At 45.5% G+C, this 21,706-nt stretch overlaps 1 protein-coding gene across 18 annotated transcripts; it reads right to left on the bottom strand.

Annotated features, from left to right (window-relative positions):
- Nucleotides 1–393: 393 nt before the first annotated feature.
- Nucleotides 394–19,982, bottom strand: Letm2 (leucine zipper and EF-hand containing transmembrane protein 2). Of its 18 annotated transcripts, none has more exons than XR_013045445.1 (11): nucleotides 19,593–19,982; nucleotides 18,368–18,770; nucleotides 15,147–15,600; nucleotides 14,106–14,249; nucleotides 9,258–9,395; nucleotides 8,360–8,560; nucleotides 6,978–7,097; nucleotides 3,496–3,609; nucleotides 2,331–2,423; nucleotides 1,575–1,663; nucleotides 394–711 (listed from the first exon to the last, which is right to left on the bottom strand). XR_013045445.1 is itself a non-coding variant. In XM_076553781.1 (11 exons), the coding sequence occupies exons 2-11, from the start codon at nucleotides 18,412–18,414 to the stop codon at nucleotides 649–651; spliced, it is 1,449 nt and encodes a 482-aa protein (XP_076409896.1). In that variant the 5' UTR covers nucleotides 18,415–18,770; nucleotides 19,593–19,703; the 3' UTR covers nucleotides 394–648. The 18 variants fall into 18 exon arrangements, 11 of the variants coding, with proteins under 11 accessions (XP_076409896.1, XP_076409905.1, XP_076409897.1 ...); XR_013045449.1 differs by having other exon boundaries at nucleotides 15,147–15,532; nucleotides 19,593–19,703; XR_013045447.1 differs by having other exon boundaries at nucleotides 18,368–18,450; nucleotides 19,593–19,679.
- Between the last annotated feature and the right edge of the window lie 1,724 nt (nucleotides 19,983–21,706).

Here is a 21,706-nt window from a genome sequence, read left to right as displayed (position 1 = left end):
GCTCCACCGAGGAGCCTCTCTGCAAAGGTTTGCCAGGTGCTCTTAAAAATGGTCTCCATGTTCTGACGAGGGATTCCACACCATAGGAGGCAGAGGGATCCAAGGTGCCAAGCTGACTCCATGTGGAATACATTTCCTCTCCAAAGCTCTGAACCAAATGGGCTGTAATCTCAGCTACCTGGGAGATGGGGTGTGTGTGTGTGCGCGCATGTGCGGGGTTTAAAATTCAAGGCTGGCTTTGGCAATTTAGATCTTACTTCAAAATTTAAAAAAGGAAAAGGGCGAGGGATACAGGCCAGTGATAGAGTCCCTGCCTAGAGACCACGGGGCCCACAGCTCCCTCCCCCACACTGTTCCCATCAAGTGCACACAAACAGGAAGCCATTCTGAAACAACGTGGGAGTGGGCTTTATGCAAAGTTTAGTGGGATGACACAAAGATACAGTAGACATAGACTGCAATTAAGCTTCTCTAAATTGCCTGAACATGGTGTCACTGCTGGAGGCTCTGGAATGTTCACGAGGCCTCCAGCGACTTAATGACTCATCCTTTATCTCAAGCCAGACAGTCTTAGCTGGAATTCCTTCATGGATGTCACTGCTGAGGGGACAGTGACTGGAGAGAGTGAGCTCCATCTTCAAGGGGTCCTTAGGCTCCTTTGGAATTCGCCTTGCTGTTCTGGGAGGTCTTCTGGGATTTGGCCTGGAGGATCTAGGTACAAAGCAAGACTTGAACCAGTGTAAATTCTTCAGGCATCCCATCCCCTTTACCTTCTTAGCCAAACGAATGGCCAGAAGCCAGGCTCAATGTGTGTAGCCTGAGTGTAATCCCTGCACCCCCCCCCCCGGGGGGGGGGGAGGTAGGAGAACTGTCTCCAGCTCCAGGAAAACTTGGACTAGCGTGAGCTTCCTCCACCCGCTCCCTCGAGGCCCCAAGGAAAAGCAACTAGACAGTGGCCATGACGTCACGTGTGTCCATTGCTTTGGTCATAAAGGTGAAGACAGAAACAAGCATGGGCCTTGGGACCATTTTCTGAATGCCTTCCCAGCTACAAGGTTCACAGACTGTCCCATCCCACAGTGGAACTGTCACACATAACCAGTTCATCTCCTCCACAACCAACCCCCTCCACCGAGTGACCTTCCTAACTGTTCACTTGGGTCGTGCTTTCGGCCGGTCCCCAAATCCCTTCACCCGAATGGGAGAAGTGGGCACGGAAATTTCTTATTTACGTGCATTTTCCTAAAAAACTGTAATTGCTTTCCTGCTAGTATTTCCTGACATCAGAAGCCTGTGGAAACTGTATAACATATGGAAACTATTTTGCATTTAGCACATAAAAAAATAAGGTTCTGCCTGTAGTGTAATTAGCTTCTAGACTTTACATGCTTAGGTCCTGCCCTCTACTTTTGGATAACTGAGGTAAAAAGCAACTAGGAGATGGCTGGAGTCCAGCCGACAGCTTCCTGTTTGGATGATGGGAAGACTGCAGTGTTTTGTTGGACTCATGGTTCTGGAGTCTCCGTGCCCTTGCAGGTGACTAAGGGAGAGTAGTTTCTCCGTAGATTACTTACTGCTTCTTTGGAAATGGTTGCTGATGGTGTGATGAGTGGGGATGGTACTGGGGACAGCTGTATAAATTCTTCATCCTTGAACATCAGAACTGAGAGATTAGTGATTTAATACAACATGAGGATCCATCACGAACGCCAGGAACTCTTACTGTCTATCTTGTAGGTTTTGAAAGGCAAAAAAAAAAAAAAAATATGAAAATTACATGTAATTAAAATGTTAAAAAATTATTTTTGGCCGGGCGGTGGTGGTGCACGCCTTTAATCCCAGCACTTGGGAGGCAGAGCCAGGTGGATCTCTGTTGAGTTCGAAGCCAGCCTGGTCTACAGCCTGAGTTCCAGGACAGGCACCAAAACTACACAGAGAAAGCCTGTCTCAGAAAAAAAAAATTATTTTTGGCACAGCCAGGGATGGAAGCCATGGTTTCACATTTTCCCACAAGCCCTTTACCAATGAGCTACACGCCTTGTCCTGTATGTTAAATTTTTTTAAGAAAGATTACACAGCATAATAGAGGTCCTCTATTACCAAGTAGTAATGTATTGAGTACAATGAATCTGTTTTGTTGGGAGGATTAAAAATGTGGAGAATTGGCTGGGTGTACACGCCCTGTCGTCTCAGCACTTGGGAGGCTGAGGCAAAGAATCAGGAGTTTGACTCCAGCTTGAGCTACACAGTCAGATCTCGTTTGGAGGAAAAGAAAATTAACACTGAGGAAAACTTCTCCAGCCTAATCAAGTAGAAAGAAAGTTGCTAACCTTAGTTTCCTTCAGCTGAGGTGCAGGATCGACAACCTCTTCTTGTGACTCACGGGGTGTAGATGGCAGTACGACAGGGTTTGTCTTGGGAACCTGGGGAAAACATTACGTCAGTGTAAACTGCTCCGGTAAAGGAATATGTGCCTTGAAGTCATTTGCCTTCCTCTGTGTGTGTGTGTGTGTGTGTGTCAGGGACACTGACAGAGATAAGAGACAGACAGGGTCTCACTCTGTAGATCTAGCTGACTTAGAACTCACCTCTGCTGGGATTAAAGGCATATGCCTGCCTACATCTTTCTCTACTTTGTTGTTTCAAGATGCATCTTACTGTGAAGGTTAACTTGAAACTCACTGTATAGACCAGGCTGGTCTTGAATTCACAGAGAGTCCTCTGCCTTTGCCTCCTGAGTGCTGGGAGTAAAGGTGTGCACTACCATGCCTGGTAAACTAAGTCAAACTCATTTCTCTTTATCAAACCAAGCCCTTCTTGAGTTTCATGGAATATGCTCTTACAATAGCAAGTTAGCATTTGAATTTTGAGCACCATATATATAAAGTTGCACACTATTTAGAATCTAGGATTTAAAATACTTGGTTCTAGGCCAGCCAGGGCTACACAGAGAAACCCTGTCTCAAAAAAACAAAAACAGAAAGACCAGCCTGGTATACATAGTGACCTCCAGGCTAATCAAGGCTTCACAGTGAGAGGCATCCCAAAACACACAAACAAAACCCTCAAAACACAAAACAGTTTGGCAATTATGATCTTGCTCCCAGTCTTTAAAAAAAAAAAAAAAACAGTACATAAAAGCAGGGCAGTAGTGGTGCACGCCTTAAATCCCAGCACTCAGGAGGCAGGCAGAGGCAGGTAGATATCTGAGTTAGAGGCCAGTCTGGTCTACAGAGGGAATTCAAGGACAGACAGGGCTACACAGAGAAACCCTGTCTTGAACAACAAAAACAATTAAAAAACTACAAGTGAAAAAATGATTCATGAGTTGACGGAAGGGAGAGAAAAGGTTAACATTCTAAGTTGGTCCTTATTGGCTTGAAAATGCGTAGACATCCGAACAAATGAAACGAGAAAGAGAAGGAGCCATGGTTTGGAAGGAGGCGAGTTTAGGGGTTGCTAACGAAGACTGCCCGATGGGCGCCCCCCACTGACCTCTATGCTCGGTGGCAGCTCGATAGGCTTTGGCTTCACGTCTATCAGGTAGAAGGTTCGAGACAGGAGCAGAAGGGAAGGGGGCACATTCTCCTTCAGGTGGAGGTCCAGCCACTGCAGTGGACGCAACAAGACACGGGTCAGAGGCTTTGCAGCCAGGAAGCAGGTCTGCTCATCTGCTGCTTCCCGAGCACACTGATAACCTGGGGCACAAGGATGGAAGAACCGGCCTCCTAGCCTCTGGCCCTGGGCAAGTACCATACTATGATGCCCACCGGCCACTTAAACTCTCCAGCCAATCCCGGATCCAAATACCTTCGGATCCTCTCTAAAGCAAAAAGTAGATGGTGTGAAGGAAGACGCCAGAAGCCAGGGCATCCTGGAATCTAGACTTGGGAGGCTGAGGCAGGAAGATGAGTTCAAGGCCAGCCTGAGCTATATATAAGAGTCTGTTTCCAAATAATAACCAACCTTATTAACCAAAGAAATCAACGTAAGAATGAAGGGTTTAAAGCATCAAAATGACCACGTTTTTTGTTTGTTGTTGTTATTTTATGTTTGCTATGCAGCCTGATCTCTCACCTGTGATCCCCTTGTCCCAAGACTCCTAAGTGCTGGGATGACAGGCACGGGCCATGACGTCACATTGTCTTGTAAAATCTCTACAGAACGGGGGACACACACTGTTTTGTTTGCGTGTGTTTGTGTGCATGTGTGTATGTGTGTGTGTGCACGCGCGTGCGTGCATGCGTGTGCGTGTGTGTGTATAAAATGCAGAAGTGTGGGCCCAAGTGTGAAGGTCAGAGGACAACTTTTCGAAGGGATTCTGTCCTGCTACTGGTTCTGGAAACTGAACTCAGGTGTCAGGCTTGTCAGATGGGCCTTCTTGCTACACTTTTTTGTCCTCTGCTTTTTATCCCCACTGAAATACCTTGAAGTTGATTCATGTTAGTTGATGCAGTAACGCCCCCTTAAATATCTGGACAGGTTTCCATTGTATGGAAGGGCTGTATTTTATTTGATGATCCTGCTAATGACCTCTGGGATAAATCTAGGAATTAAAAACGGTGCTGTAAAGATGAGCGTGGCAGGAAGCACCTGTAATCCCAGCACTCAGAAGTAGAGGCAGGGAGACCCCTGAGCCCAAGGGCAACCAGGTCTACACAGTTCTGGGCTAGCCAGGGCTCCATAGTGAGGTCCTGTCTCTAAACACACCAAATGTCTTGCAGAGGACCAACATTCGGGTCCCACACCCACGCCAGGCAGCTCACAGCAACTTCACCTGCAACTTCAGGTGACCATCAGATGCTTCTGGCCTCCAGGTTTTCTGTTGTTTTTCAGGACAGGGTTTCATGCCCTCTACCACCCAGGCTGGCCTGCAACTCTTGATGATCCTCTATCCAGCTTCCTAAATGCGAGGATTACAGGTACCAGCTGCCAAGCCAGGCAGGGTGTGTGTTCTTAAATTTTGAAAGATGACGTGGTTTGTCTTCCTGGTGTTTTCATTTTCAACTAGCAATGCCTAAGTGCCCTTCTAGTCAAGATCTGACCAAGTCTGAACTTGGCTGATATGTGGATGTGACATGTCTTTGTTATCACGTTTATCATTTTAACTATCTTTCATTTTCTTGAGACAAGGTCTCCCTCTGAAGCCCATGCTGACCTGAAACTTACTATGTAGCCCACGCTTGCCTCATGGCACTCTCCTGCCTCAGCCTCCCATGTGCTGGGATTCCTCTCTATGAATGTTCATCTTCCACATTATAGCTAGTGTACTGTGAGAATAGCCACCTAATGTGGTTTCCAAGCGACAACCCTGGCCTGTCCCCAAATAACCTTTACGTGTTATGGCAGCTTTCACAATGATAACACTGAGGACTCAAGAGGAGCCGTTCCTTGGTTTTCAGATGCCCTGCTGCTGCTAGAACCCAAGTGCGCTTGCTCTCTGATGGGAGCTACAGACAGCTACCACCAAAGCCAACACTGTGTACTGATTTGGAGCACAAGAGAGAGAGCAGACAAAGTGGGCTCCGGACACAGCCTGGACCCTGCACAGACCGACAATGACAGCCCTTTAGGAGAATTTCTGCCAAGGACCTTACTTTGGTATAGGCAAATTCCAAGTTGGCCCCAAGATCTACCATATATACACACACCTTCTAGTTATTCAAACATGAGTCTAGATCAGTGGTTCTCAACCCGTGGGTCATGACCCCTTTGGGGATTGAATAACTCTTTCACAGGGGTCGCCGAAGACCACAGGAAGACACAGATATTTACATTACAGTTCATAACAGTAGCAAAATTAGAGTTAGAAAGTAGCAACAAAACTAATTTCATGGTGTGTGTGTGTGTGTGTGTGTGTGTGTCACCACAACATAAGAAACTGTAGTAAAGGATCACAGCATCTGGAAGGTTGTGAACCACTGGTCTAGATGCTTTACGGAGGGATTTTACAGATGGTATTGAGGTCCCAAGTCAGTCTACTCTGAGATAAGGTGGGGGTGGGGGGTGGGGAGGCTTTACTTAATCACTAGACCTGGAGGCCCCAAATGGGAAGTGTAAGATGTGAGGCATGAGCAGGGTCTGGCACATGGCAGATTTTGCAGATGGAGGAGGGGCCCCTTGGAGCTGAGTCTGCAGGCTGGCCGTGAGGAAGTGAGAACTTCTTCCTCCCTACAGCTGCAGGGACCACGGCTGAGCCAACCCTCTGAAGGAGTTTGGAGTGGATTATTCCCCAGACTCCAGAAGGGAACACAGCCTGCACTTGTGACCTCTGGGCTGCCGTTGTGATCATTTTAACCGTGGTAGTTTGTGATACCACTATAACTATGTGGTTCCCTGTCCCTATCCGAGGGGAAAACAGAGGGACCTCTTTAGGGTCCATGAAATAAAGTCAATGAGGCTTGGTGGCTTAGCTGTTAGAACCTTCAGTGTTCCTCCAAGCTTGCTCACCAGACTATGGCACTACTAGGGAGTGTGGAACTTTGAGGGGGTGAGGGGCCTCATGGGAAGTAGTTAGACCACTGAAGGGAACTGTGGGACCTTGTCTCCTTTTTCTTTGCCTTTTTAAAAAACAAAACAACAACAACAAAAATAACAGGGTCTCATTTCCTAGCACTGGCTGTCCTGGAACTCACTCTGTGGGCCAGGCTGGCCTCAAACTCACAGAGATCTGCCTGCCGCTGTCTCCCGAGTGCTGGGATTAAAGTCGCGCATGTCTTTCTTTGCTTCTGGACCACCATAAAATGAACAAGACTTCTCTGCTGTGGAGTTTTTTCTAAGATAAACTGTGCTGGCAGAGAACCAGAGAAATGAGACCAAGCAACTGCCAAACTGCCGGCTGAGGGCTTGGAAGCCATGAGCCAAAATAAATCTCCCTTCCACCAGATGCCTGTTGCCAAGGCAACAGAGAGCTGACTCCTACAGCTTGTGCAGTAGAAATCGGCCCTCGACGTGAAGCGGGCTGGCGTGCGGCTTGCCTCCGTGAGCTGCTGCCTCAGTTGCTCCTCTGTGAGGCCCAGCGATCTCATCCCTCGGGCCCGGCAGGCAGCCTGTAGTTCTGACACGCTCAAAGCCTTCACCCCTTCCTGGGCAATTATCTGCAAGAAGCGGAAGGAACAGTGTTGCGGCTCTGCTTTTCCATTACACTCCACACCTCCAGTCCAGCAAAAATCGACAGAAACCCAAATCCGACGCTTTGGCCCTCTGCCCCTTACACGGCCTGCTGCAAACAAGCAGCTCTGGAAGGTGCCTAGTGAGATGCAAGGATGCTGCTAACAGACGGACCATAGAACCGCCCCTGACATTCTATCAGAGGATTTCCTGTCTTGGTTGGGAGTTTGCCTGGTTGTAACCTCTCCTTTTCCTTCTCATTTTCAGGGCTTGTTAGGGAAAAAAAAAACAAAAACAAAAAAAACAAACCTGAGGTGAAAAATGTTTTCCTATCACTCTCTCAGAATGGCCCAACTTCTCTGGTCCACAAGACTCCTGATAAATAACAATTTCTGCATGTGACCCAAAACTACAACTCTGGGACCAGTATTGTTTATCCTCAAATGTAAATAGGGCAATGTGCTCATGTCTTCTCTGTTTGGGGAAACCTGCCCCCCCCCCTCAAGTAGAGTATTACAGCAGCTGATTCTGACTCAGGACACATTCTTTCCAGGTTTTAAAGGAGCCTAATTAGTAGTTATACTCCAAATGGTGTCTTTGGCAAGATGGCTAGCCTTGTGCTCTGCTGTCTGCTGCCCTCATTTACTAACTCACCCAGTAAAAGATTAACTTTGACATGAGTGCCTCTGTGAAACAGAGGCAGAGGTGTGTGTGTGTGTCTGCCTGTCTGTGTATGCATGTATGTCTGTGTGTGTATGTCTGTGTGTGTGTGTATGTCTCTGTGTGTCTGTGTGTATATATATGTCTGTGTGTGTGTGAGAGAGAGAGAGAGAGAGAAAGAGAGAGAGTGAGAGAGAGTGAGTGAGAGAGTGAGAGAGAGAGAGAGAGAGAGAGAGAGAGAGAGAGAGAGAGAGAGAGAGAGAGAGAAAGAGACAGGGGAGGGGGGGGTTGCCAAGAAACCGCTGAGCCAGTATTTCCTTCCCAGCAGGTCCTAACTACTCTAGATTAGTCCCACCTAATACATCCAGATCAGTGGCCGCTTACAATGGCCTTCTCAGGAAAATAGATCCTGAGACAACAAACAAACATTGAAATGGGTAGCGAAAGTTGAAGTTGTCATAGTAATGGACTTTTAAACCATTCATTTTGCCAGAATGAGTCTACGGCAGACCCAACAGAAAATAACGCACTTCACAAAGGTACCCTCACACGCCTCCCGGACCCCCTATTGCTGGGGTTCGAATCTTACTTGGTCATCTGCTTTTATGGACTTCAGCGTCATGAGGAGCTGGAAGCGGAGCAAATTGTTTGTTCCAAAGGACTGCAATTCCAGCAGCTTGCACAGGGCAACCAGCTGGGGGCGATCTAAGTGTTCCAGGGCTAACTGATCCTCGAAGAGTTTAGAGAAGCGAACTATCTCCTTGGTGCTGGGCCTGTGGCCTGTTTGGACCTAGGCAACGGGACAAAGGCCAGTTAAAAGGAGTTTCCTACTTTACATAAACCTAATAGACTATTTGAGAGAGATGTCAAAGCAGTTAGAGACTATGGGTTGTATGGGAATGGACCCTGTGGTTCACTGGGAATCAAAAACAGGTCTAGTGTGGAACCGTGGCTCAGTGGGAGACTGGGTACTTGTGTTGGATGCAGGCCAGGTTCAATGCCTAGTCTAACACCCCTGCCCCACCCCCCAACACAAATCTTTCTAGAATCAAACTTGGTCACTAGAAAAATCAGGACTATATTTTTTCTTTTCGTCCTGGTTTTTCTAGACAGGGTTTCTCTGTGTAACAGTCCTGGCTGTCCTGAAACTCGCTTTGTAGACCAGACTGGTCTCGAACTCAGATCCACCTGCCTCTGCCTCCCGAGTGCTGGGATTAAAGGCGTGCACCACCACCGCCCAGCTTTTTTTTTTTTTTTTTTTTTTTTTGAGTATTTCTAAAGTTTGTACTGATCTTTCTTTCCAAGATGATCACTTTAAGGTAGCTTTGTTGTGGTTTTGGTTTTTTGGGTTTTTTTTTTTTCCCACACTTATATGTTTAAAATGCTGTGTATTTATAATTTAGCTATGTGGCATATCAAAGATTCTGAACACTCTGGATGATCCGTGGTGACATGCTTCTTCTGTAACTCCAGCGTGAGCCCGACACCTGTTTTACATAGGAGGAGAGCTGTGAGGAGTCGTCTCCCAGCTTGGCTCGGTTTCTCCTCGCCATTTCTGTCATTGTCTCCTGAAGGAATTTTGCTATTTCCAATTTTGCAGCCATCTTCTTTTTCTGTTTTTCTTCCTTCATAGAAAAGGAAAAAAGTTAATCCCAACTGCAGGTTGGTAAGGATGAGAGAAATATCTACCACCTTGCTACTGTGCATCCCCACCACATGTACTATAGTAACATTATTAGCAAGTGTGTGAGAACCCAACCGTGGGCCTGGAGAGATGGCTCTGAGGTTAAGAGCACTGCCTGCTCTTCCAGAGGACCTGAGTTCAATTCCCAGCAACCACATGGTGGCTCACAACCACTTGTAATGAGATCTGGTGCCCTCTTCTGGCCTGCAGACATACATGCAGACAGAACACTGTATACATAATAAATCTTTAAAAACAAACAAAAACCCAACCACTGTAAAGGGACATCTACTTAACTTGTCTCCTTAATCTTGCATTTATTTCTCGTTAGTACAATGATGATAAGCCCCAGTGAAAAGCTCTCTTATCAGGTGAGAGTCACTACCTCCTCATCTAGGCTGCTACTTAAGCCAAACTCTGGTAGATAGCCCCAGATTTTGCTCTACAAAGAAACTAACTCTATGCTAATCAACTTTATAGTTTAAATAGAAAATATCTAATCATAATATAGTGTGTTATGTGCTGTAATAGATTGGGGGGGAAGCACTATACAGAAGAGAATTAAATATATATTCTTTTTTTTTGTTGTTGTTTGTTTTGTTTGAGACAGGGTCTTTCTATAGATCCCTGGCTGTCCTAGAACTCACTATGTAGACCAGGCTGGCCTCAAACTCGTAAAGCTCCACCTGCCTCTGCCACCTGAGTGCTGAAATTAAAGGTGTGCACCACCATGCCTGACTTAATGTACATTCTTAAGACACTGTTGACTAGTAGTTGTAAATCCTCACTCATCATCAGAAATGCAGTGGTAGAATTTTTGAAACAACCATGGTCAAAATGCTGGGCACAGGATAGACAGAAGTGGATACAGTTAAGTCACTTATTCAAGAACATTTTCATTAGGATGCTGTGGGTTGTCTCTAGATCCTGATTATTTTAAATGTAAGTAAATTAAGGCCTGCAATTCTAGCAGCTGGCAGAGGGCATCCAGCTAGAGTTTAAGTGAATTAAACCATCTCCAGGCAGTTAAACACTATTGTTTGATTTTCCACTTTAATCTCAAATTAAGATCTAGGGGTATAGCTCAGCGGCAGAGTGCTTGCCAAGCATGCACAAGGCCCTGGGTTCTAATCCTCACATCGTTAAAAGAAAAAAAAAAGGAGCCAAATGTGCTGGCGCACGCCTTTAATCCCAGCACTCAGGAGGTAGGGGCAGGGGCAGGTGGATCTCTGTGAGCTCAAGGCCAGCCTGGTCTACATAAGGAGTTCCAGGCCAGCCAGGGCTGCATAGAGAGACCCTGTCTCAAACAAAACAAAGCACAAGTACAGAATAGAAAAGAAAAAAGGAACCATCTCAGATCTATCTTCAAGTCAGCCTCATGGTGTAGGTCCTGCTTATTTCCTTCTCTTGGCCTCTGTCCTTCTGCCAGGAAAATTATTTTCCTAAAATAATTTTCTAATCATGTTGCCCATTACTGCTTCACGTTTTAGCTTCTATTCACCATAGTCAGAGGTGAAGTTCAAATTCAAATTCAAGTTCAAATTCCTGTGAATGGCGATGCTTTCCAACCTGACATCCCTTTTGTCTGCCTCCTGCTACCGAGTCCTTGACTGTGGTAAAACTTCACCCATTCTCTGAACCTCAGCTCTCAAATTCCTTCCCTGAAACAGCTTCTGTTTTTTAGACGGCATTTTCCAGGCTTCCTGATGGACAGATTTCATTGTTCATGAGGAGAGCTTTGCTTCCACGTCTAGGACACTGTCTAGTAGAGACACGGGGGGGGGGGGGGGGGGGGGAGGGGGGGGGGTTGTTCTTTTCTAGCCCAACCCCTTTCTGGTCACTAAGGCGCCTTCCCTGGTACACATCACAGGCACTGAGGATAAACCATACCTAATACTCATTAACCAACTAACAGTAGATGTTTGTTTTCATTATTATTTTAAATGAACCTTTTAAAATCTTTATTTTTATTTTATGGGTATTTTGCCAGCATGTATGTCTGTCCACAGAGGCCAGAGGCACTGGACCCCTTGGAACTGGAGTTACGGAGGGTTGTGAGCCACAGTGTGGTGCTGGGACTTGAACCCGGGTCCTCTGCAAGAACAGCCGGTGCTCTTAACCGCTGAGCCGCCTGGTTAGCTCTTTTGTTGTTTCCTATTTTTTGGAACTGACTAGGTAAACCAGGTGGACCTTGAACTTAGAGCTCCCTTCCCTCTCTTTCTCCTTCCTCTCTTTCAAGCAGTTAAAATAACAGTAGAGAGGCTGGGCATAATGGCGCACACCTATAATCCCAGCATTTGGGAGGCAGAAGCAGGCAGATCTCTGAATCATGGGGCAGCCTGGTCTACATAGTGAGCTCTAGGACAGCCAGAGCTACGTAGTGAGACCTCGTCTCAAAAATACCAAAAACAGCCGGGCGGTGGTGGCGCACGCCTTTAATCCCAGCACTCGGGAGGCAGAGCCAGGCAGATCTCTGTGAGTTCGAGGCCAGCCTGGGCTACAGGGTGAGTTCCAGGAAAGGCTCCAAAGCTACTCAGAGAAACCCTGTCTCGAAAAACAACAACAACAAAACAAATAAATAATAAAACACAGTAGAGATAGAACATTCAATAAACAATAATAGAAAAACTAGATATTTACATATAAAAAAACCCTGATACTGTCATTACAAACTTTCATAAAAATGAACTGGATTGTACATGCAAAGACAAATTATAAAACTATAAAAATTCTAGAAAAAAATATTAGAGAAATTTAACTTGGGGCTGATGGAATGGCTCAGGAGTTAAAAGCACTGACTTCCAGAGGACCCAGGTTCAGTTCCTGGCACCTACATTACCCTCTAACTCCAGTTCCAGGAGGTCCAATGTCCTCTTCCGGCCTCCTCAGGTCCCAGGTATGCATGTGACTGATGCACAGACATCCATGCAGACCAACACTCATACACGTAAGATCTAAGTGACTTTGAGTTTGTTAACCAGCTTTTAGCTGTAACTCCAAAGGCATGGTCATTTAAAGTGTTCGTCCTCTGAAAAGATGAACCACAAGTATGGGGTGTGGCTTACTCAATCATAGTCGCCTATCACTGGCAAAGACCTGGGATCCACTCACAGCAATGGAAAGGAAAAAAAAAAAAGTTAGCGCCATTTCCAGGACTGGGGGGAAAATATAAGGCAAAGATTGCGAGAAAATATTTACAAAGTCTGTATTTGAGAAAGGACTTGTACACAGATACACAGAGAACTCAAAACACCCAATTACAAAGTGGGCAAAAGAGGCTTTGGAGATGACTCAGCGGGAAAAGCACTTGCTCATACAGGCAAAGGAACCCGAGTTCCGCCTGCCTGTAGTCCTACTCTGTGGACACCGGAGCAAACCGGTTAGCTACACGAGCCATATCAGTGAGCTGTGGGCGTAAGGGAGAGACCCTGGCTGCTCAATATACAAAGTGGAGAGCTGACTATCTATCTATCGATATCGGAACTCTATATAAGGTAAACATGCTTGCATACACATGCATGGCCATCCACACACATGTACACCATACACATATTTACACACACACACACACACACACACACACACACACACACACACGTCCCAATGGTGGGAAAAATAAACATACATTCCCTCAAAGAAGTTAGGGAGATGCCAAAGGAGCCGGCCACTACACCTATTAGAACGGTTAATGTCCAAAGCACAGTATCAGGGGCTGGGGAAGAGAGAGCAGGGAGCAGCATTCTTGGGTGGAATGCGGAATGCACGGCTGCTCTGGAAAACAGTATAGCAAAGCTTTACAATGCTAGATATAGTCTGTGTGCAATCACTCTTGCTCAAGTTAAAAAAAAAAAAAAAACCCTGAACACACATATTCATTGCATGTTTATTTATACCTGCCCAAGTTAGAAGCAATCAAATTCCAAAAGGTGAATGGATTTAGAAAACACTTGTATATTCATAAATAGAATTATGAAAATCATGTCTTTTCATAGAAGGACTTCAGTATTCATTTTTTTTTTTTTTTTATGCACTGGATCCCTGAAAACGGGAGTTACAGGTGGCTGTTAGCCGCCACATGGGTGCTGGGAACTGAAACAGGGTCCCCTGCCAAGAGCAGAAAGTGCTCGTAACCACTGAGCCATCTCTCTAGTCTAAGTGGAAGAACTGCAAATGCATATTGCTAAGTGGAAGAATCCAGTCTGAAAAGGCGGCACAGTGTGTGATTCCAATTGCACGGCGCTCTGGAAAAGGCGCAGCTAGGGAGCGAAAACGTCTACAGTTGCCTGACGGAGAGAGAAACACAGTGGGTCCAAACAGGGAGAGGACGCGTGGGTTTCGGGACAGTGAGACCACTCCTGCGGACGCGGGGATGGCGGACAGGGCAGCGCTGTGGAGCTGCCAAAACTGCACGCCACAGTGAGGCCCAACGTCACGCATGGGCTTTCGTTAATAATAGTGTCTACTATGTTAACATTAGTTACTCGGTTATAACACGGACCATGCTGATCCAAGTTGTTACTAACGAGTGGGGGATGAGTGGCATGTGGCAAGTCTGTACTTTCTGCCCAATTTGCCTGTAAACCTACAAAACTGCTCTAAAAACCAAAGCCTATTAATTTAAAAAAAAAAAACGTTTTAAAATCCTGTATACCTTTTTGGATTCACTTTCAAAAGTTGATGGCAACATGTCTGGGAAGAGCTTCAGAAACACTGGTATCAGGAATTCCATAAAAGGTACAATTATGAACACCATAAATGGAACCAAGCGGAAGACATCGGCGCAAGTTCTTAGTAGCTGAAGAGATAAATGCACAAGCAATATTATACACCCGGGACGTGCCTCAAACCAAGCAAGAACCACCACCGAAACAGCCCGCCTTGGTACTCAAAGTGTGTAAAAAATTAAGGTTTTCTACAGCTGGAAAGGTGAAGTTTTCTCTTCAACGTAGCTCTGAAAGTAGCATTTGTGGGCTATTTATTTATCCTCAAAGAAATCTATGATAATCAGTATGCATTACTGGCATCTCTTAAGGGTCCACATTTTGATAACACAGTATTAGTTAAAACTAACTTTTCCTTTTTGAGGGGAGGAGTTTGCTATGTTGCCCAGGCTGATCCTCCTGCCTGTTTTCCCAGTACCTGTGATTAACAGTATGTTCCATTGCATTTGGTTTTAAAATTGGTTTTTAAAATGCACATATATATTTAATATTAAGAGCACATGCTGTTCTTCCAGAGGGCAAGAGTTCGGTTCCCAGTACCCATGTCAGGTGGCTTACAATAGTCTGTAACTGCAGCGCCAGGGGATCAGATGCCTGTGGCTTCTGCAGACACCCGCACTCACATTCACGTGCCCACTAGCAGACACATATACAATTCAAAACAATAAAAATAAATCCGAAAAACCTCCGACTGTAGGCAGACATTCCAGCCAGTTGAAGGCCCCTAATATGAGGAGGAAACAGGTTCTCTGGGGCTGGAGTCCTTGCTTAGCTGCTCCAGGAAGGCCCTGGCATTGGCAGGAAGCTTTGCTTTCTGATCAACAGTTATAACTTCCACCTCAGGGTGGGGAGCACGCTACATCAAACCCGGGGCCTCGCGTGTGATCAGGGAGTTCCCTAAGGAGTTTTAAGGTGAAGTTTTACTTCGTTTTAATTTTACATTTCCCATGTCAAATACGACTCTTGCCTACCCTTCGCCTCTCTCGTCTCGTTAGCGCCTGTCCATGCAGTAGCCTCCAAACTATTCTGGCAGCGACTTTGGTGTCAATCCAAAGTAAAGAGAATCCATTGTAATAATGTTTAAATTCGTCCATGATTTTTTGTCCAAAAGATCGCTTCTCTTCTGCAATCTCTGTCTTCGCTTCTTTGGGAGGCTGAGGGATTGTTGGCGGCTTAGGCATTTCTGGGATTTGCTCCGGCTGAGGTTTATTGGGGACATTTTGTAGCCAGCAAGTCGATGTGTGTAGTTTTTGTGTGAGCCTGGTTCGTAAAGGATGGACCTTGTTGCCTGGCAGACTGGGATAGGAGTACTTCCTGCTTCCATAGTTTTTCACATAGGTCACACGTAAATGAGAATCTGGCAAGTGGAGAGATGCAAGTGATGGGGAGTGAGAGCAGGAAGGATAGACAAAATGGCTAGGCAATCTGGAAAAAAAGAATAATGATCTTTCAGTGAGATGTATTAGTACAAACAAAAAAAGGTATTTTATCTGGTTAAAACAAAGCAATAAGCTTGTAAGCAACTGATATTTACTAATGAATGAAATACAATTGTGTGTGTGTGTGTGTGTGTGTGTGTGTGTGTGTGTGTGTATTTGTGTGTTGCTGGGCATCAACCCAGGACTAACACATCCTAAGAATGTGCTCTACCATTGAGCTCCAACCCCCTAGCCAGAAATACAACTTTCATATATGTGTGTGTGTGTGTGTGTGTGTGTGTGTGTGTGTGTGTGTTTGTGTGTGTGTGTGTGTGTGTGTATGAGACAGGGTTTCCCTGTGTAGCCCTGGCTGTCCTGGAACTCTCTCTGCACACCAGGTTGGCCTGGAATTCAGAGATCCACCTGCCTCTGCCTCTGCCTCCCGAGTGCTAGGATTAAAAGTGTGTGTCATTGTGTCATTAAGAAGACAGTGCTGGGAACTGAAGCCAAAAGTAGTCCACACATGCTAGGCAAGTGTTCAACCATTGAGCTATACCTCTACCCACTAAAATATAACTTCTTCAACAGCTGAATTGCAGCCATCATTGAACATATCCTTATGAAAAATATTAATAAGCTAATTCTGAAGGGTAATTTGCTATAGCAACAGAGAAGTGTGGCAGCTATTAATGCAAACCTCTAGAGGCCAGTGAGATCGTTCAAGGGCGGAAAGACGCTTGCTGTCCAACCCTGGCTAAATCCTTGGGACCAGATGATAGAAGGACAGAACTGATCCTACAAGTTGTCCTGTGATCTCCAAAAGCGTGCCAGGGGTATGCTCTCTCTAGTAATTAAATAACAAAAACCCTGAAAACATCTTATTAGCAGCAAAATATCTATTTGAAAACATACTTCTGCCAGGGGTGAGGTTTGATAGTATTGTCTCTACCTACTCTCATAAAGCAGATGAAGATTTGACTTTTGCCATTGACTACTCTAGTGATATCAAAGAATGTTTTGATGAATGAGTCAACTTCATAGTCCCTGTGAGGACTAACTAATTATGTAATATTGCTTTGTCCATGTGTCTAGTGACTCCCTCAAAGTGATGAGGCATAATTTCCCTCAAGAGCATTTAAAAATAAGAATTAGGGGCTGGAGAGATGGCTCAGCGGTTAAGAGCACTGGCTGCTCTTCCAGAGGTCCTGAGTTCAATTCCCAGCAACCACATGGTGGCTCACAACCATCTGTAATGAGATCTGGTGCCCTCTTCTGGCCTGCAGTCACATATGCTGTATACATAATAAATAAATAAATAAATCTTAAAAAAAAAAACCAAAACACCAAAACTAAACAAACAAAAATAAAAAACAAAGGACAAGAGATGGCTCTGTGGATAAGGTACTTGTCACCGAGGCAGACAACCTGAGTTTGATAACCAGGGCCCAACTTCAGCAAGTGGTCCTCTGTCCTCCACAAGCATGCTGTGGTTCTCATGGCAACATACATATACACACACACACACACACACACACACACACACACACACACACACACACACACGAGTGCACACATACATACATGCACATAAAAAAAAATAAGAATTAGAATTAAGCACTCCAACCAATGATTTTTATATTCTAATACTATAGTTAAACTAGAACATAAGATCTTAAAAATAAAACACATTCAAGTAACCAGGCAGTGGTGGCGCACGCCTATAATCCCAGCTCTCAGGAGGCAGAGGCTGGCAGATCTCTGTGAGTTTGAGGCCAGCCTGGTCTACAGAGTTAGTTCCAGGACAGCCATGGCGGTTACACAGAGAAACCCTATCTCAAGAAACTAAAAACAAACAAACAAACAAACAAAAACCTGTCCAAGTAGAGAAAGCTACAGGTCGCCAGCCAGTCACAGAGTAGCATATACCTTTAAATCCAGCACTCAGGAGGCAGAAGCAGGTGGCCACCCTGTTCTACATAGTGACTTCCAAGACAGCCAGAGTTACAAAGTGAGACCCTGTCTAGCAAAACAATAAACAAACAAACACACACACACACACACACACACACACACACACAGAAAAAAAAGAAGAGAGGGAAAAAAGGAAAGAAAGCTATTGACAAGGCATTGGTTGGTTTTTGTTTTTGGCTAAAAGATACTTTTTTTTCTATTCTTTAATCATATTTTTGAAACATATCAATATAAATACTCTTTAAGTGGCCAAAGGGGCAAATATACAATGAATGTAGCACATGGTGAGTTTTCAGTAATATTCTGAAGACATATGTAAGTGACAAGAGACGTTAGATAGGAACGTGCCCTGGGCTGAGCTTGTTCATGAACCATTTTACCTCTTTTAACAACTGAGCTCCTCATGTATATTCAGTGACAGAAATGCCACTCTAAAACTATCTTCTATTTTCCCTCTATCTCACACCTGCAAAGTTACTCAGCCTGCATTCTAAAGCAGTTTAAATACGCTCTCCCTAAGGATGTATTTAAAATTCTGCAAGGTTTTGTGTACTAGGACAATCCTTTTGTTTTGTTGGTATCTTTTTTTTTTTCTTTTTCTTTTTCTTTTTTTGAGACAGGGTCTCAGTATATTGCCCAAGCTGGCCTCGATCTCAGAGAGATCAGCCTGCCTCTGCCTCCTGGGTGCTGGGACTAAAGGCATGTGTCATCACATCCGGCCAGAAGCCAATTCTTTTACACACATATTTTCCATATCGATGAACAAATTCATATACATATTTGTGGGAAATTCCAAACCTTACCTTGTCCACAAAATAGCTAAGAATGAATTATAACTGTGGAAGGCCATATTTATTTTTTTGTTTCAACTAGCCAACACAGGGACCTAGGCAAAAGAAGTAAATAATTTAGTATTTTAAAAAGGCATCAATTAAATAGCAGAATTTAGTTATTTTTAAAAAACTAATGCAAGGGCAGAGTTTTGCATAGTCAAGGTGTAAAATTTCCTTCAAGTTCATTTCCAACAGTCACAGTGTTTTCTTAGCTCTGGATGTGAAAATGGTACTTTTGCGATCCCAAAACACAGAAATGGGTTCTAAGAAGGTGCTCGTGAAGACGATATGGCCTCCAAAGGCTTTTTTTTATTTCTTGTCAATAGTGTCTAGTAATCTGCTGCGGCGGTTAAAAGGAGAAAGACATCTTTATCTGTAATCAGAAAATACAAGTAAAAAGTAAACATCCTGGATTTATTTTCGGTCCGTTTCCCATAACTGTTTGGCCAAGCTACCGTCAACCCAAAAGTCAAAAAATATTGAACTCATTTCATGTGTGTAGCAGCGACGATATAATGATACCTCTCTCATGGTTCAGATGCAGATGGAAAACGGACCCCAATCCCAGCGTGACTGCAATCTCCGGAGCCCGAACTAAGTCAGCTCTGTACCTTTAACTAAAACCGTTCTCCACCCCGAGCCGCTCGCTTTTCAGCTACTGGCGGCAACTCTGCTAGCTGGCAATCGCGCAGAAAAGGAGGTTCCCCGTCTAGTTCCCCACCCCATCCCCTGGAAACCCCAACCACCCAGCTAACATCGCGAACCGGGCTCAGCACCTCGGAAACCAGCCCCACCGTGGTTGACGCTCCTCCGGAGGCGGGGGGGCCGGGCCTGCTTGCAGAGGCTTCCCGGCCCTCGGCCGCGGGCTACGGGCCACACCGCCAGGCGGTCGAGCCGGCGGCGTTTTGGGGGGAACCCCACGCCCGGCGCTGCGGGGTCACCTCTGCACCCCGCGATCGCCGCCCCCGGTGCAAAAGGCGCCCTTGGCTCTCGGCCGGCGGCCTCCGGGGCTGGGGACGCGGACTGGCCTGGGTTTGGGGGATTGCTGGAGTGGGGTTGGGTACACCGAAGGGGAGAATGTCGGCTGGGGGCCGAAGTTTAGGGGCCAGGTCAGGGGGGAACTGCGGGGGAGACGCGGGAGGAGGGAGTGCGCGCCGCCGCCGCCGGCGGGACGATGGGGGCCCCCAAACCCTACCTTCCCAATTCCTCCCCGCCCCCAAGCTGGAGGGGCCGGAAGCCCAGTCTCCATGGTCCCGCCTCCAGCGCCTCGCCCTGTGACGTCGCTCCGAGTGACGACACTGCCGTCCAATGAGCTCTCAAGTTCTGGGACCCGCTCCGCGTCCTTCGCGGTAGCAACGCGGAAGGCAGCCAGGTGCCCCTTTGGAGCCCGCGAAGTGACTTCTAGGTGGAGTTGGTGTGGGGGGCGTCTGTACTATAGGGACCGAAGCTGCGGTTTTGTTTTTTCCCCGCCCCCCTGCCTGCTCACGTTCTGTAGTGTCTACTAAAGTCTGATAGTCGCCTTGGCAACCCATCTTGGAGTCACTCACTAATGACATCGCTTTGATGGTCTGTCCCTCTGTCCCTTCCAACTCTGAAACTGCCTGGAGGTCTCTGGTTGGCGGAGGAGGCTGTGAGGTCCGGGTGGCGGAAGGGTCAGCACTGGGAAGGAAAACATCCCTCTTCTGCAGGCAGGGTTGAAGGCTGGAATGCGGCCGAAATCTTCATATGGAATTTGAATTTCACGGGAGAAACTGGTTTCTTAATGTTGTCGCTTGGCACTAGTTTGTGTAGAAATCTCAATGTTTAAAATGCATTCTAAAGTAGCTGTTAAATAAGATAGGCATGGCAGGTTTGGGGAAGACTTCAGTTCCTAGGGTAGGCAACTAAGCCAGTTTTGGAAAGTGAAAGTTTTGAAAGCATTCTTGTTCCCATTCATTTATCTGGCTTTTGATTTTTTTCAAATTTTATTATTTATCTTTTAAAATCGTATGTAGCGCAGGTTGGTCTGGAACTTAACAGGTAGCAGAAAGTGGTCTTGAACCCCTGAACCTTCTGCCTGCCTTCTGAGTACTTGGATTGCAAGTGTGCACCACTACGACCGACTTGGGCTCTTTTATTTATTTTTGTTTAAATTTTTTGAGACAGGGTTTCACTGTGTAGCTCTGGCTGGACTGGAACACCTTATGTAGACCCACTTGCCTCTGCCACTGGACTGCTTGGATTTAAAGGTATGTACCACCATGCCCGGCCCAAATTTTTCTCAGTCTTTCTCTCTCTGAGAACTCTGATGATAAAATTATGAACTGTACAAAATACAATAGTTTCTGAGGGCCGGGTGCGATAGATAGCACATGCCTTTTATCCCAGTACATGAGAGGCAGACAGGCGGATCTCTCTGAGTTCGGTCAGCATGGTCTACAAAGTGAGTTCCAAGACAGCCAGGGCTACACAGTGGGATCCTGTTTCAAAAGAACCACAAAAGAGGAAAGAAAAAAGAAATGCAGGCCGCTTTGAATCCACAAAAGTGTATTTCAACTAAACCTTCGAATGGACGACTTAAAATAAGCAAAACTTCTCGGTTTGGCCGCTAGGGGTCCCTTTGTGCATGTCCGACAACTTTCCACATTGGGGTTTCCTTTCATAATCGCTCTTCAAGAAGAATTAAAATTTACGAAACTTGCGCCCTTTTCCCGCCTTCAGACAGGGTCTCACTGTGCAACCCTGGCTGGCCTGGAACTCACTATGTAAACCCGGCTAGACTCGAACTCACTGAGATCCTCTTGCCTCCTGATCACCACCACACCAGGCTAAAGCTTGCTTTCTTTTCTCTCCCTGAAAATTCTGATGGTAAAATTATAAGCTCTACAATAATAATTTTAATATTGGTTTCATAAGTGAATCATTGCACTATTATCATAAACGTGTACTTTTCTGGAAAAGACTAGTAAAGGATGCAAAAGCATTTCTCTCATTTCACAACGAGATATTTTATACTGGAAAAATTCTTATCCATGTATTGTATTCACTTACAAACAGGCACGGTAAAATTTATTCAGTATTTATAAGCAGATGAACTATCCCATACACAATATTTGAAATGTAGATTTTCTAGCATGGTCACAAGTCAGCAATCCAATTCTTTAAAAAAAAAGGGGGGGGTGGGGAGATAAGAACCCTTCTTATGAAACCCATTCATTTAAAGCAATGAATGCTTTCTCCAGGCTTGTATATTTTATCAGGCTTGACATTTGGTTTTTGGATAAATGTAAATTATATCTATGTATCCATCTAAACTTTTTTTTTTTTCAG

This window comes from Peromyscus maniculatus, chromosome 17, assembly GCF_049852395.1.
Source record: "Peromyscus maniculatus bairdii isolate BWxNUB_F1_BW_parent chromosome 17, HU_Pman_BW_mat_3.1, whole genome shotgun sequence".
Lineage (NCBI taxonomy): Eukaryota > Metazoa > Chordata > Mammalia > Rodentia > Cricetidae > Peromyscus > Peromyscus maniculatus.
The sequence above is the reverse complement of the archived record's forward strand: the minus strand, read 5'-3'. Positions and strand labels throughout refer to the sequence as shown.